We start from the raw sequence: 14,380 nt of genomic DNA, 5'->3' as shown, positions 1-14,380 counted from the left end.
TTTTGCTCAGATTGTGGAAGACCAAAAGTCTGAAATTGAAGAGCTCCGATCCCTTGTTGAGCACCTTCGTGGTGACCAAGAAAGGCTGCATAAGGACAGAGATGAAGAGGTAGAGCAACTCCATGGCGTAATTGAGAAGCTTCAGAAAGAGCTGGCACAATTTGGACCAGTATGTCATGAAGTTAGTGACACCCAGGAGGATTTCTATCAACCTGCATTTGGAAAGCCAGTGGAAAACCTTCAGAATGAGTTGGAGAAGGGACTGGTAGATTGTCAGGGTGATACTGATCCAAACAGAAGAAATGCATTGCTACTTTCCAAATTGAAGGAACTTCAAGAGGAATTAGAGCTTGTCTCAGCTGCTAGAGAAGCTCTGCAGCAGCAACTGGAAGAAAAGGAGTTGCAGTTCAAAATGGAAGTAGACATTTTGGAGAAAAAATGCCAAAACCTACGAGAGTCATCAGAGCAGCATGTTGCAGAGCTAACCTCTCTGAAAATACAGTACAATGCACTTCAGGAAGACCACAGTCTTTTCCAAACTCATTTTGCTCAGAGAGAGGCTGAAGCAAGGGCGACTTCTTCCCGCATTCAAGAACTTGAAGATACTGTGAGAGAAAGGGAAGCAAATATTCTAGAGAAAGATATGCAAATGAAGACAATGGCAGATCAAAGAGAAGCTGACACAGCTGAATTGAAGTACTTAACAAAAAAGGCAGCAGATCTTCAAACTGAGTTGGAAAAGAGAGATGTGAGCCAGGCTCAAGATGTTTATAATGTTCAACTGGAAGTTTCTAGACTCGATTTCCAGGTGCAAGCACTGAATCAGAAAGAAGTAGGTTATCAGAGAGAAATCAATGAACTGCAAGGTAGCACTGAAAAACTGAAAAATCAAATCGAGGCATATGTGAAAGAGCTTGAAGCCTTACGGTTGGAAAGAGGTGAACTTATTTCACAGTTGGAATTGTACAAGTCAAAGGAGCAATATGATCATGAAGAGACTAACCTTCTCAAGATGTCCTGCCAGAGAAAAAAAAAAGGCGTAGACCTTAAAGAAGGAATGGAGGAATTGGAAGAACTGGAAGCAAACACTAATCAGTCATTTGCAGTACTGGCTTCCCCTACCGATAAACTGGTGATTTTTTTTTTTTTAATGCTATTGGTTTTTTAAATAATCTAATTCTGTGTCATGTAAAGCCCTCTATGTTATCCTTTTCAGTGCTGTAAGAAAGAGTGAAGATGAATAATGTGGCCTAAAAACAGCTGTGGTGGGTCAGTTGAAGTATCTGTCTCTGTAGTTCCTCCAGCAGTGGTTAGAGATAGATGCCTAGGAAGACCAGTAACAATCATGTTTTGCATAGTTACACTCTTCATTATGGCTTAAAAAATAAATATAAGTCATTTAACATAGTAATTATCCTGTTATTTCTTTAAATAAGGAGAGATGGCATTCAAGTACAATTTAAATGAGATACTTCCTAAATACATTAGTGTAGCTTAAAGATAACAGACAAAAGTCTAAGGAAAACCCACCATTATTACTGACTGTGTTTTAGAACAGGGGACTGCATCCTGTTGTGATTGCCGGGCTATGAAGCGAAATGGCAAAGTAATACGAAACATTCTGTAACATCATGGTAACTCTGTAAGTAGGTTTTTAACGTTAGTGATACCTATATTAAAGCTCAGTTATTTTACCTAACTGGGAAACCCAATAATTCTGTCCACAAACAACCATTCCTACATCTAGTGCTGAAAATCCATCTTCCCTTCCCATGAAGAAGAGGCAAGTAGTACAGGATAAGCCAACCACCTTGGATTTTTATACCCTGGTCATACTGCCAGTTGGAACCCCCAAAGTCCACATAAGTCTGATGCCGAACTTCTCCTTTCCTATGTGCTCAGAAACTTTTTTCATATAAGCACTCTTATTAACACTTGTCTCTTCTGTAAGCCTGTCTAGTGGTCTACTGGACCATGATCGTTAGATCCCTGTTAAAGAACAGAAAGTAACTGCCATAACCAAATACACTATGTACCAGTTTTGCTGGCTGGTTTTTTTGTCAGTCGCTACAGGTCTCTTTCAAATTGTTAAAGCCGATTGCTAGTAGTGGTAACTTGTGACGGTCAGGTATCAGGTTCCTGGTGGAAATCACATGCAGCAACGCTGTCTTTCTCTTGTCCAGAAGAAGAGTACAGCTGCTTAATCTCAGTTTAGTAATGGCTATTTGTTACAAGCTTACATTACCAGAATATGCTGTGTGAGTTCCAGCCAACTGCATTATTTATGCTGTTTGTCGTGTAAAATACATATACAGTGTGAGGTGCCTGCACAACTTTAAAATCATAATTACTGTAGATACAAATTAAGAATGTATGGAAAAACATACTATCTATATGAATATGGAAATGGCTCATGTAAAAAATATTTTTTCTTTGAATGCAATGCAGGGAGAGTTAAAAGCTATGAATGCTTCACAGAATGAAAATAATTTAATGGTAAAGATGGCGTCTCCTAAAAAGCTTAATTCTGAATTAGGTTCAGCAAAAGAGGAGTTAAGGTTCAGTGAAGACAGAACTGGTGAAATTCTGAAGGATATAAAGGTATGCTGGAATTCTGGGGACAGTTAAATGATTTAAACATGGAAGTACACATACTGACATATATACATGTACTTAAACAATTCAGAATCTAAATTTCTGCTTGAAAAGTCATTATTAACTGCTAAAATTTCAAAGTAGGCTGAGGAGGGATATTGATCATCAAAGTTGGAGAATATGTTGAGTCGAAGTAAGTAAACTGCTGTGTCTTCATGCATTCATTACAATAGGCCTTTTCCTATGGATCTTGCTCATCCCAGTATAAGGAACAGTACAATATTTGATTTAGAGTATCAACTATATGAGCAAGATAGCATGAGCCTGAGAGCTGGAGAACGGGAGAAATAACAAAATTTGGGTACTTCTGTTGTTCTGGTGTGGATTAGCTAAATGCCGTTATACAGAACATCTTCAGAGGAAAAGAAATGACTGCTGCTTGGAGTACCCAGACAGAAAACCCACATGAGATTAAGCAGCTCTTTACTTAACTCTGAATAGTGAATGAGAGTTGTTTCAAATCATTAACATTGAAGAGCCTTTGTGTAATAGTGAGCAAAACCAAATGCAGCATTCTTAGAGGAGCAAAGAAACCCCCTACAGTTATTCTTGGGTTCAAAAGTGAGAATCATGTGAAAATTAGGAAATGTATTAAAATGAAAGTTGGAGGAGCAGCTGAAAATGCAAAGTACTGGCAGCTAGCACTGGGCTTTAAACAAGGTAGGGCTCATCAGCTAATATGGATGATTAACACAAAAGCATTAAGGGGATGATCTAAAATGAGGAGAGAGAACAATTATTCATTGTATCTTACAATGTAAGAGGTATGAAGGGTGAAATGGAACTTGCATGGTGGCAGGTTTAAACTGAAATACCTTTTCAAACAGTGCATCGTTTAGACTCTTAGGCATGGAATCTAAGCAGTCAAAACAGTAATTGTATCTTAAAACGCCTCAGGTTAAGTGATTTAAGGCAAAATCAAGGAAAAACCATCAAACAGAAAGATGTTGACTGCACATGTGGCCTGGGATGTGCAGATCTTGGATCACAGGAAGCTGGGCAGGCAACCTTGGGGAGGTACGAGTTTGCAAGGACAGGGCAAAGGTTCCTTTGCAGAAATATTGTTCTAGTCCTGCTAAAACTTCCTCAGGATGATGGTGGTAAAACAGAGAAGGAACCACAGAACGAGGGACCCAAAAATTCCTGATTTGAAGGGAACAGAGAAGAGAGGGAAGGAAGATAAAAAAAAAAAAAAAAAAAAAAAAAAAAGGGCAGCAAGGAGGGAAAATGGACCTCTCTTAAAGCAGTGGGTAGGCCACCTTGGGAGAGGGCTTTGAGAGGATTCAGTGCCTGGGGCACTGAAGATGAAAATCTGGAAGGGAACAAGGCAGCCAGACCTTCTGCCAAAGTTGTGGGGGCATTGTAAGAGAAGGGGCAGCTTGGCGTGCTCAGTGAATGCTCTTCTGCCACAGAAGAGGTGCTGTGAAGAGGCACAGCCTCTGCCGTGAGCACACACCTGTGCGTGCTTTTCCCTTAGGAATTTCTCTGTTAGTGATATCAGTAAGCCCTGGAATTGCAGTGAGTTGGGCACTGGCCGCAGAGTGCCTTAGTTGCTTGGTGACGGCAAGCCCTACCACATTGTATCCTGAGGTTCTAAGAATGACGTCAATAAAGGCATTTTGTTTGCCTATGTAGTGATGCAGTTCAGAGGTGTTCCATTGGGATGTCAGCTTCTAGATGGAGTAAGTAAAGGGTTTGGAGGCTAAAAGACAGGAACTTGACTTCTGATGGAAGCAGTGGGACCTCTGCAACAGCAGCCTTCCCATGGTGTCTGTGACACCTGCTTTTTTGAAAAGAGCGTTAAGGTGATACAAGAACAACAGTAACTTCAAGAGGCCTTGGGAAGAGAAGAAAGCTCTCTGGTCATCCCTTCTATATAACTGAGAGTCCCTGTAGCAAAGTAGGCAAGGATGTATCTGCGTACTCCACAGCACAGTGTTGACACTATTCAGATGTCTGTGTAGTTTGAAGGTGGAAGTGTAGCCTTGGCCTGGTCAGTGACCATGCTGGAAAGGTTCTGTGGCCGTTAGATACCCAAGCCCTCAAGGCTGGAAAATAGCTAGTTCTGTGCCGGGATCACAAGAACTGAGGAAGATGGGCATGTGTAGTGTCTGTCCACGTGCTGTGTCACCCTGTCGGCCTCTGGTGGGGGTGGGGGTTGATTAGAAAGACTTTGGTCTGACCTAGTGTGTCTGTGTTTGTGGAGTCAAGGATTGGAGAAATGATCTGTAGTGCTGCTGATCAACAGAGACCGAAGTTAGTCGTCTGATGCTTTGAAAAATGAAAAATACATGGGTAGAGTACCCTTGTGGGAACAGGGTGCTAAAAGGTACAAGTATGGCCATACCAATATTTAGAATATAGCATGTTGGTATGTATGGTTGCTGTGTCTTACATGATGGGAAACGTGAATCCATGTTGCTCTTCCCTGCAGTGACTAGAAGCAGATGGTTGACAGTGTCTCCTGTATTGAAATGGCAGGCGTAGGAACCATCTCTAGACTTCTTAACCCCTTTTTCCTGGTGCACTAGGTCAGGAATTAAGACTTAAGATAGCTTAGATTTGTCCAGTTAGGAAAGCAACAGGTTTTGATTTGTATTTATTTGAAAGTGGGAAGATTATCTCCAGAGCTACAAGGAATACCCTTTTTTCCTGATGGATATAAAAGTCAGCTCTGCAGAAATAATTTCCTTGTTGTAAGAATTTTTATTTAGTTTTTGCTATTGATGATATGGTTGTTTAAAAAGCACGGTTAGCTGGCATACAAAATGTACTGAAGTATCAGATCATTTTATATAAAACCTGGGAATTATAACAGATATGACTAAACTTGAGACTGTCTTTTTAAATGCATACTTTCCAGTCTGTAAAATCATATTTAAATTCCATTAAATGATTAATACGTGTTATTTCTTCATAGGAAAAAGATGAAGTTATGTTTGAATTGACGACTCACAGTATAAATCCAAAACCTCAGATGAAGCAATCACAAGAAAATATCTTGACTCAGGAGTTGGATGTGATCAACAGCTCTGAAGAGGAGCAAGATTTAAAAAAGCATTGCCAGCAAATATTGGAAATTCATCAAACTCCTGATTCTCCAAAACACAATTTGAACATGGGCAAAGACACTTTGAAAGACTTCCAGGATTTGGTGGCAGATATGTGGGGCTCACCTGAGATTGTGAGAAAGCAAGATATAAGCATGGAACTTCAAGCAGAGCTGCATCTGACACCCTTTTCAGAAGTTGAAAGTGTGGATTTTGAAATGATGCAGACCAGGCCATCCACACGAGAAGATAATTCTGTATTGCTGGGCTGTTCTAACCTGTATGAAAGTGGTAGTGAGGAAGCAGCAGTCAGAGTAGTTGGAAAACCTCCAAAGTTCTCTGAAAGTACCTACTCTGTCGATGATGAGCAAGATATGGAGAAGAAGATTTTTGTAAGTGATATTTCATGTCTGATTTAATTCTAATTAAACAAGACTGCTCAGCTCTTTCCCCCTCAGATCACTGTTGGGCCAGTGTCTCCAAGTAGTAGAAACATGCCGAGAGGGTTGGTACGGTAACGTTCTGGATGTTAGTTCATCTCTTCCTGAGGTAGTAGAGCAAATTTTTGGCCTGTATTAAAACTGTTTACCATTGCTTTTAATAACTGAAGAGTCTTCCAAATCCTAAAATTGATCAATAAGCTGTTTATAGCAAGCTTTGTGTCCTGCATGGCTATATGCTGCTGATGTGGTGTCAGTAAAAATCCAGATATTGCTCTTGTGCTCTCAGAAGATTTGTTGAGAGGACTCTTCAAATCCTGGTACTTTCGCAGTAATGCTACACAGAAATAACTGATAAATTTGTCATAATATTTCACATGCAAGTAATTGAGGTAACACCTGTAAAACTTTTTTGCTACCACAGTACTCGATTAACTGTAACAGTTCTCTGCTTACAAATATATGCCGTTGGCTGTTAGAAGAGACTTTCAAAAAGGAGAATAGAGGTTTTTCTTTTTAATGGAAATATATATATTGTGTCTGTATCATTTCTTCAGTTGTATATTTTTGTGCCTTGCTTTTAAAGGGCAGTTCATTATAAGTACATGTCTATTTCTTGAGACTGTTGAAAGGGACTAAAAAAAATGAGATGGCATGGCTTCCAAAGAGCACCAAGGTTTCATTCATTATGGTTGTGGTATTTGCCACCTCTAACACTACAATCAAATAGGCGTTTGCTGAAATCTGCACTAGTAACAAAGTTGTTATAAATGCAGAAAACTATAGCTGTATTCGGAAAACTACACTAATGTGAAAAATTTATTTCCAAGCAGATGAGCGATGCTGATAATCTAACTTTAACCCCTTCTGATTTACAAGATGATGTAAGATCAACAGCATCTGTCATAGATGTGATGAGCAATGGATATGGCAGCAGTAAGTTTAACTTCATAATATTTTTATATGGAACTTAACAAAAGGTGAAAGGAATCTACAAACTGATGTTTCCTCTTTCTCTCATTTTCTTTTACTGTGGATCTTCTATTTGAAACCTGTGTCTTTGTCAGGTGGTTCTTTGTTTAGAAATACCTTTTACCTTTCCATCTTTACATACTGAAAAGGAGGCATAGGATTTTAATGGGGTTTTAATGAGCCCTGACTTAACTACCACACTTTGTCTGGTGTTAAAGGCAACTTACAACCTTTTTACCTATTTAAGATAGTTGAGATCTCAGCCAGCTAACTTCAGCTGACCTTGCATTCATACTAGCAGAAATCATGGTTGTTTTGTAAAGGGTTATGTTGATTTCAAGTTCTTTTCGTCTTTGTAACACTTGTGTGGTGGGGGACTGTCTCTTTCTTCAGATACCACCTCAAATTTGGCAGCGAAACTAAAGCAGGAGCTAGAAACATCAGACCACTTTGATGCTAGTTTCATGGCTTATCTGCGGTATCGTGGAATGTTTCCAGATACTATGGAATCAATGAGAGAAAAAGAAATACTTTCACCACAGCTGAAGGTAATATATGATCAATATAAGCATATCGGCAAATTAAAACTGAAACAGTGAAAGTGAAATGCTAATATAAAATAGTGTTAGCTGAAACCTTAACTGTTCTGTAATGATTTAAACTTCAGGTTGATTATGGTTCTTGAGTCATTTTTGCATCTCTCATGTGACAGATTCACTGACATTTGTCTTGCTTGTATTTGCTAGAACTAAAAAAGATTTGCTAGGACAGCACTAGTGATGTTCCAGAATGTGGCATTACAAGGACTAATTGATCTGATTTATGAGTTTGTCTTGGAGGCTTTACAGAATGCTGTTTCTTAAATAAACATAGCTAACTGACATCATACTCCCCTGCCTAGTCTTGTCATTCTGATATGACAGAGAGCTGTGGAAACACCACTGCAAGGTGTGGAGGGATCTTTCAGAGTCAGCTTGAGGAGCATGAAGGAAGAATGTAAGAATGAGCAGTGATTGCTTACTCTAGTCGGTAAGGCAAGTTTAAGGAGGTATATGGCTGGGGCTCTGGTTTGGTGAAGAGCTGAAGAAGCTCTCGGCCATTCCAGGAATTCCAGCTGGTGAAAGGGAGAAACTCAGTGCTCCAAATCATCTCATCTGTGAGGCTGGGGAGAAGTACATGGGTCGGTGCACTAGGCTACAGGGAGTTCCTGAGTAATAAGAAATTGGAAGGAATACACTTCCTAGAAAGTGAATGCTGCTGCCTAAAACATCTAGCAGACTCTTTCAGCTTTCTCAGTAAAATGGAGGAAGATCTGTGCAATAAATGAAGCTGTGCAAGGGGAATTCAAGCCTGAATTCAAAGTCAACCTGCCTGACACAAGTAACTTGCAAGATGAAGGAGACTGGACCTTTATCCTTGCTTGAGGCATAAGGAAGAACCTTCATCCATCCTCTGAAGTGCTTTTTCATAACAGACATGATGCTCTGGCATTGCAGAACGAAGAGCACATTGAGTAACTGACAGATCCAGGAAAAGTCAACCATGCAAAGTTGGTGCAATCACCTACTCAATTAGAACCAGTGCTACCAGAAAAGCATGTAAAGCATTAGTAATTGGAGATTCCTTATTAGAGGCACTGAAGCACCCATTTGCTGCCCAGACAGTTTCTCTAGAGAAGTCTGTTACCTACCAGAAGCTTGTATTCGTGGTGTCACTGAGAGGATGCCAAGCCTGGTGAACCCTACAGATTATCTTCCTCCCCTGCTGTTCCATGTAGGGTCTAACAATACTGTAACAAGGCAACTTGGAACCATCAAAAGAGACTGTATGTCCCTCAGATCAATGTTAAAAGGATTTGGAACACAGACAGTATTCTCCTTTATGCTCCCAGCTAGAGGAAGGGGTTCAGTATAGAGGACACACAGGTGAATGCCTGGCTGCGTAGCTAGTGCTGTACTCAAGGTTTTGGTTTCTATGATCATGAGTCTACCTTCTGAGAAGCCAGGTCTGTTGAGAGCTGATGGGATTCATCTGACCAAGTGGGACAAGAGCATCTTCACCAATAAGCTTAGCCAAACCTGTAAGGAGAGCTTGGAATTGGACTTGGTGAAAGAGGGGGATGGAGTTGTGAGCAACAAAGAGTCAGGGGCTGTTGATGCATTAGGAGCCAACAAATACCGATGATGTGTCAAAGGAACTGGGGCTTGTTCCACCAAAAATGCGACACAGCCAACAGCTCAAGTGAAGTGCCTCTATACAAATGCACACAGCATGGGTAACAAACAGGAGGAGCTGGAAGTCACTGTGCAGCTAGAAAGCCATGATCTAATTGCTATCAATGAAACTTAGTGGGATAAATCACATGATTGGAACGATGCAATTAATGGCTACAAACTGTTCAGAAAAGACAGGCAAGGAAGGAGAGGCAGTAGGGTTTCTATGTTAAAAAAAAAAAATAGGGGGCAGTGGGGACTGTACAGAGCTGTCTTTGAAAAACAGAGTAGAGTCAGGACCCTGAGTTTTAGGAGAGCAAGCCTTGTTTAAGAAATTTGTGGATGGGATTCCCTGGGAAACTGCCCTCAGGGATAAGGGAATGGAACAGAGCTGGCAGCTGTTTAAGAACACCTTTCTCAGAGTACCAGAATTTTTGATTGCCATGTGTAAGAAATCAGGCAAGGAAGGCAGGAGACAAGCATGGCTGAGGAAGGATCCCCTGGTCAAACTGCAGTGTAAGAAGGAAATGCACAGGCAGTGGAACCAGGGATATGTAACTTGGGAAGAATATAGGGACGCTGCCTGGATGTGTAGGGATGGGATCAGGAAAGCGAAGGCACAGTTGTAGGGGAAATTGGCAAGGAATGTGAGGAATAATAAGGGCTTCTGTAAGTACATTGGACAGAAAAGGAAAATGTGTGTGCACACAGACACACGTAAATAAGGGGAATTAGTGACAACCAACGAGGCTGAGGCACTCAACAACATTTTTGCCAAGTTTTCACTGGCAGTCTGTTCTCGCATCCTAAGTCCCTGAACCTCCTGGACCCCACCCCTGGAAGTGTTCAAAAGTAGGTTGGACGAGGCTTTGAGCGACCTGATCTAATGAAAGGTGTCCCCATGCCTGTGGCAGGGATGTTGGACTAGATGTTCTTTATAAAGGACCCTTCCAAACCAAACCTGTTTGTTCTGGCTCTGTATCTAAAACCTGGTTCTGTATCTAAAATGTTAGTAATTATCTAAGAAACAGAATTTTTTAATTTAGTTTCTTCTGTGGGTCATCGGTCTAGACTTTACTGGCTATAAGATCTGAGTGTATATTCCAGTACTGGATGTTCAGTTTGAACACTTTACTGCGCTTCTGTTGTTAACGTTTAGGTTTTTGTCTTTTGGCATTGTATCTTGAAGTAATCGCTATTTTGATTCCAGTGACAGAAAAGCAACTCAAGTTGGTTCAAAAGTTAACTCATTCGAACAAGTGCAAAGAAAGAATATCAAGAGTTAAAGCACTCTGTTGTTAAAGTGAGTAGCAATGAGGAACAGCTCCACATTGAGGCTGGGATATTTCTGATGAGATGTATGTAGAAAAGGACTTAATTCTCCAGTGACCTTCCTTGAGAAGAGACCAGGAAACATCTGTGCATGATGTAATAGTTTGTGAACAGGGAATTTATTTAAAAGAGGTTATTTTGCCTGACAATGTCAGAGGAAACTATTTCCACTGTGTAAATTATGAAGACTGATTATTCTGGGAGATGTTATTTGTATGTATCTGCTAAATTAAGCCAAGGTTGTCTAAATACGTAATTCAGTTTTCTGGCATCACCACGGTTTAGTAACATGGCTTCGGACTTTGCAGAATTGGATTTATTCCCAGGAAAGTTAGCTTAATAGTTCAGAAACCACAAAGATAACATACAGTCCTTTGGCTTAATTGCATAGTAGCGTGTTGCTGTACACAGCAATAAGATGTGCTGGCTGAGGCTGCCATTGGCACTTTAACATTGTGAATACAGTATTTAAGAATACAGTGGTCAATATTCTTAAATATTGACCTCAAGTGTTAAGAGACAAAAATTCTCTTGTTAACTGTTGGCTTACTCTCTGTGTGTGTATACATGTATTCCTAGTTTATTAAGCATACCAAGTAGCAGGGCAGACCTGTGTGCCTTTATCTGTTACCACAGCCGCCTTATTTCCGTCGTCTAGTGCTATCCCATCCTACTCTTACACTGTCAGGATGCTGGTTCCTGTTTCCTAATATTATGCATTATCGGTTTTTTGTTTTTTTTGTTGGTTTTTTTTTTTTTTTATCTTCTCAGACTGTGCTGAAGATGGTATATGAGGAGAGCCGCAAAATATTGGCTTTGTCAGAACATCCCTTTGATTTTAGGGAGCTGAAAAATGTTCCTCAGACCAGAGTGGCGGTAGAAGAATGGCAGAAGGAGGGCTTAGCCCTGCTGGATGCTATACAGTTGCTGAAAGATTACCTTAGCAAGGTGTCAGATAGAGAAGACAAGGTATGACAATAAAAATATCCTTTCAAGCAAGGTGAGCAGTTATTATATATATATTTTATATATATATATATGTAAAAAAATGTATATGGTTATGTAGTTTGTGTGTGTGTATATATATGTATGTATGAGGAGCAAGGGACTCTTTCCAAGATTGGAACAGGCCTGGTTTTAAACACCTTTGGTCTGCTTAAATTAACAGATAGGTATACTCTCACACAGTAATAATATGAAAGACAGTGGGTTAGACATTGAGAGAGTTGCCATTTAAACAAAGTAATTATTTTAACAGGAGTTCTCAGATAATGCTGCTGACTGGAGAGGAGACCTTCTGCAAGCAGTGCAGAGTGTGTTTGAGAGGGAGAAAAATATGTTGCAGGTTCACTTGAAGTCTCACTTTTCCAGTCCTGAGTCTGATGATGGAGTTTCATTAGTGGAAAAACTGGACTATATCATGAAACAAGTAAGAAAACCTTTTAAAACGTCATGCTTATAAATTACTACTTTTATTGCCTGATATTTTTTAAGGTTTTACAGTTTTATTACTTCCATTGTTAAATCTTATCTTGAGCATTAATCAAGGTCGTGTGGGATCAGTAGGCTTTTATCGTCTGTTTTGGTACCATTTTTCTCAAACTTCATATGTTGTGTTACAAAGTGATTATTTTAGCTGGCATCCAGTAAGACAGTGACAGTGAAAAGGAGATATGTGATAGAATTCTTCCCTCCCTTCCCTTTTTTTATCTAGAACTTTACAGACCTCTCTTGCAAAGGATATATATTGAGCTAACTCTGAATCTGGGATTTTTTACTGATAATATTGAGGTTTTAGGCTCCTACCAGGTGGTTTATAGTAACTATTATGTATAAATTATTATTAATAACTATTCTATTTGGAAGCTAGTGAAGTGGGGGTTTTCTTTGTTACTTAATATTAACATTTTGCATTGATATGAAGCATGAACTTAGTCATTTGAAGAGTCTCATGTAAAACTTATACTGCAAGGGTTTCTCTAGGGTATATCTTCGTAGAAAACACGAGAATAGCCTTGTAGATTTAATAGGACTTGGTTCATTTTCAGGAGGAACAGAGGCAGCTGGTTGTAGAGCACCTTTTCTCCTCAGACCGGAATAGCTTGCTTTCTGAAATACAGGACCTCCGGGCTCAGCTACGCATGACACATCTTCAGAACCAGGAGAAGCTACAGCAGTTACAGGAAACCCTTACCAGTGTGGAAGATCATGGGAGCAAACAAGAACATCACCTTCGAAGGAAAGGTAGTAACTGCCAAGTTCTTGTTATCTGGTCTTCTATGTCAGTTCTTTCCTTCTTTGCCTAGACGATAAAAGGTAAAAAAAGATTGTTTTGCAAAGAAGCCGATGCTGTACAATTCTTCAGTTTTACTAATGTGCTCAGGTTTCCTACGATTTTAGCAGAGGAAGGAGTTCTTCATTCTAATATTGGTAGTTAAAAAAATTCTTTGGTTTTTTTAAAAGCTTCTCTTTGCTTTTTACAGATAAGAACTGAAGGGAAACTCTTTGTTAAGTAGTATATACATGTAGAAAACCCATCAAGGACAGTAAAATACCCTTGCTGGTTTTCAGGAAATGCTTTTTATGTATGTTTGCTATTAAATGGATGGGTTTGCTTAAGGAGGTTTAGAATCCATTAGTAACATGGTACATACAGTATATCACAGTGGCTCTCATAGCCACACCCAGCTTTCATGTTCTTCTCTCTTTGCCTGGTCCACTAGCAGCAGAGCTGTAGCATCTATCTGCATCTTTCTGCTGATTCATCTTGTGTTTGAAAATAAATGAATTCTCCAGACTTTGTATTTATACACTTTAATACAGCTGATTTTTTCCCCCTAATTTGAACCAGTGTAAGTGGTAACATGCTGTCAAATTCTCTGTAATACAAATAACTGTTAATGTTTTCTTGTTCTAGTTGAACTACTAGAATATAAGCTTCAGCAGGAAAAATCTCTTCTAAGTGAATTGCACAGCACGCAGTCTGAGGAGCAGAAGAGAGCCTCTGAAATGTGTGATCTCTTGAATCAAGAAAAAGAAGCCCTGAAATCAGAGCTTTATGAAAGTAAGCAAGAAAATGAAAGGCTGCAGAAATCCCTAGAAGAGCTACAGAGGGAAAAAAAGCAGTTATGGTGAGGAGATTTATTAATTTATTGTATACATCAGTAGGTCTGAAAGAGCTTTATACTCACTGGATCCACGAATGGTTTAGCACTTGGGAACACAGGAAGGAAAACTAACCTCTCATTTTTCATGGATGTTTTTGGGGTTTTTTGTTTCATTTTTGCTAACTGCTTAAATTTATTTATTTATCAATTCAAATTTGCATGTTTATCTTTTCTGTATCCTTGATTGAGAAGGCTGCGGAAACAAGTGTATGTTGTATGGGTGTATTAAAAGTGAACAGACTAGATCCCTGTATCCCTGATGTACCCAACTCGTGCAGCTTTTGTCTTAGTCTTTAAGTTGGTACTTCTGTTTGCCTGTCATCTTGTGTAGTATTCCCCCCCGCAATTTTCTAGTGTATACCAGTGTTTTTCTTTCTCCTCACAGGACAACAGTTTTGCTCTGCCAGAATAGGTAACTTCTCCCTATCTCTTAATTGTTACTAAATGGAGCAATTCTAGCTTTGCTTGCAGGAAGGTCAATGTTTTCAGATGCTGAATAGCTGTGATTTGAAAACACACCCTCTTTAGAAAGAATAGAGGCCATCTTAAAG

General features: G+C 39.6%; 1 protein-coding gene across 14 annotated transcripts in view; it reads left to right on the top strand.

Moving 5' to 3' along the window:
• The window catches only part of PCNT (pericentrin), a 91,667-nt gene that overhangs the window by 59,562 nt on the left and 17,725 nt on the right, over positions 1-14,380 (top strand). For 10 of the 14 annotated variants that reach the window (XM_080400711.1, XM_080400716.1, XM_080400714.1 and 7 more), the window contains 9 exons: positions 11-1,132; positions 2,449-2,601; positions 5,576-6,097; positions 6,976-7,081; positions 7,511-7,665; positions 11,434-11,631; positions 11,921-12,091; positions 12,711-12,906; positions 13,580-13,793. In XM_080400711.1, coding sequence (XP_080256837.1) covers positions 11-1,132; positions 2,449-2,601; positions 5,576-6,097; positions 6,976-7,081; positions 7,511-7,665; positions 11,434-11,631; positions 11,921-12,091; positions 12,711-12,906; positions 13,580-13,793 — 2,837 coding nt within the window. The remainder of the gene's footprint in view (positions 1-10; positions 1,133-2,448; positions 2,602-5,575; positions 6,098-6,975; positions 7,082-7,510; positions 7,666-11,433; positions 11,632-11,920; positions 12,092-12,710; positions 12,907-13,579; positions 13,794-14,380) is intronic. The other 4 variants (XM_080400713.1, XM_080400708.1, XM_080400717.1 and 1 more) reach the window with 4 other exon arrangements.

This window comes from Falco punctatus (assembly GCF_963210335.1).
Source record: "Falco punctatus genome assembly, chromosome: 8".
Taxonomy (NCBI): Eukaryota; Metazoa; Chordata; class Aves; order Falconiformes; family Falconidae; genus Falco; species Falco punctatus.
The sequence above is the reverse complement of the archived record's forward strand: the minus strand, read 5'-3'. Positions and strand labels throughout refer to the sequence as shown.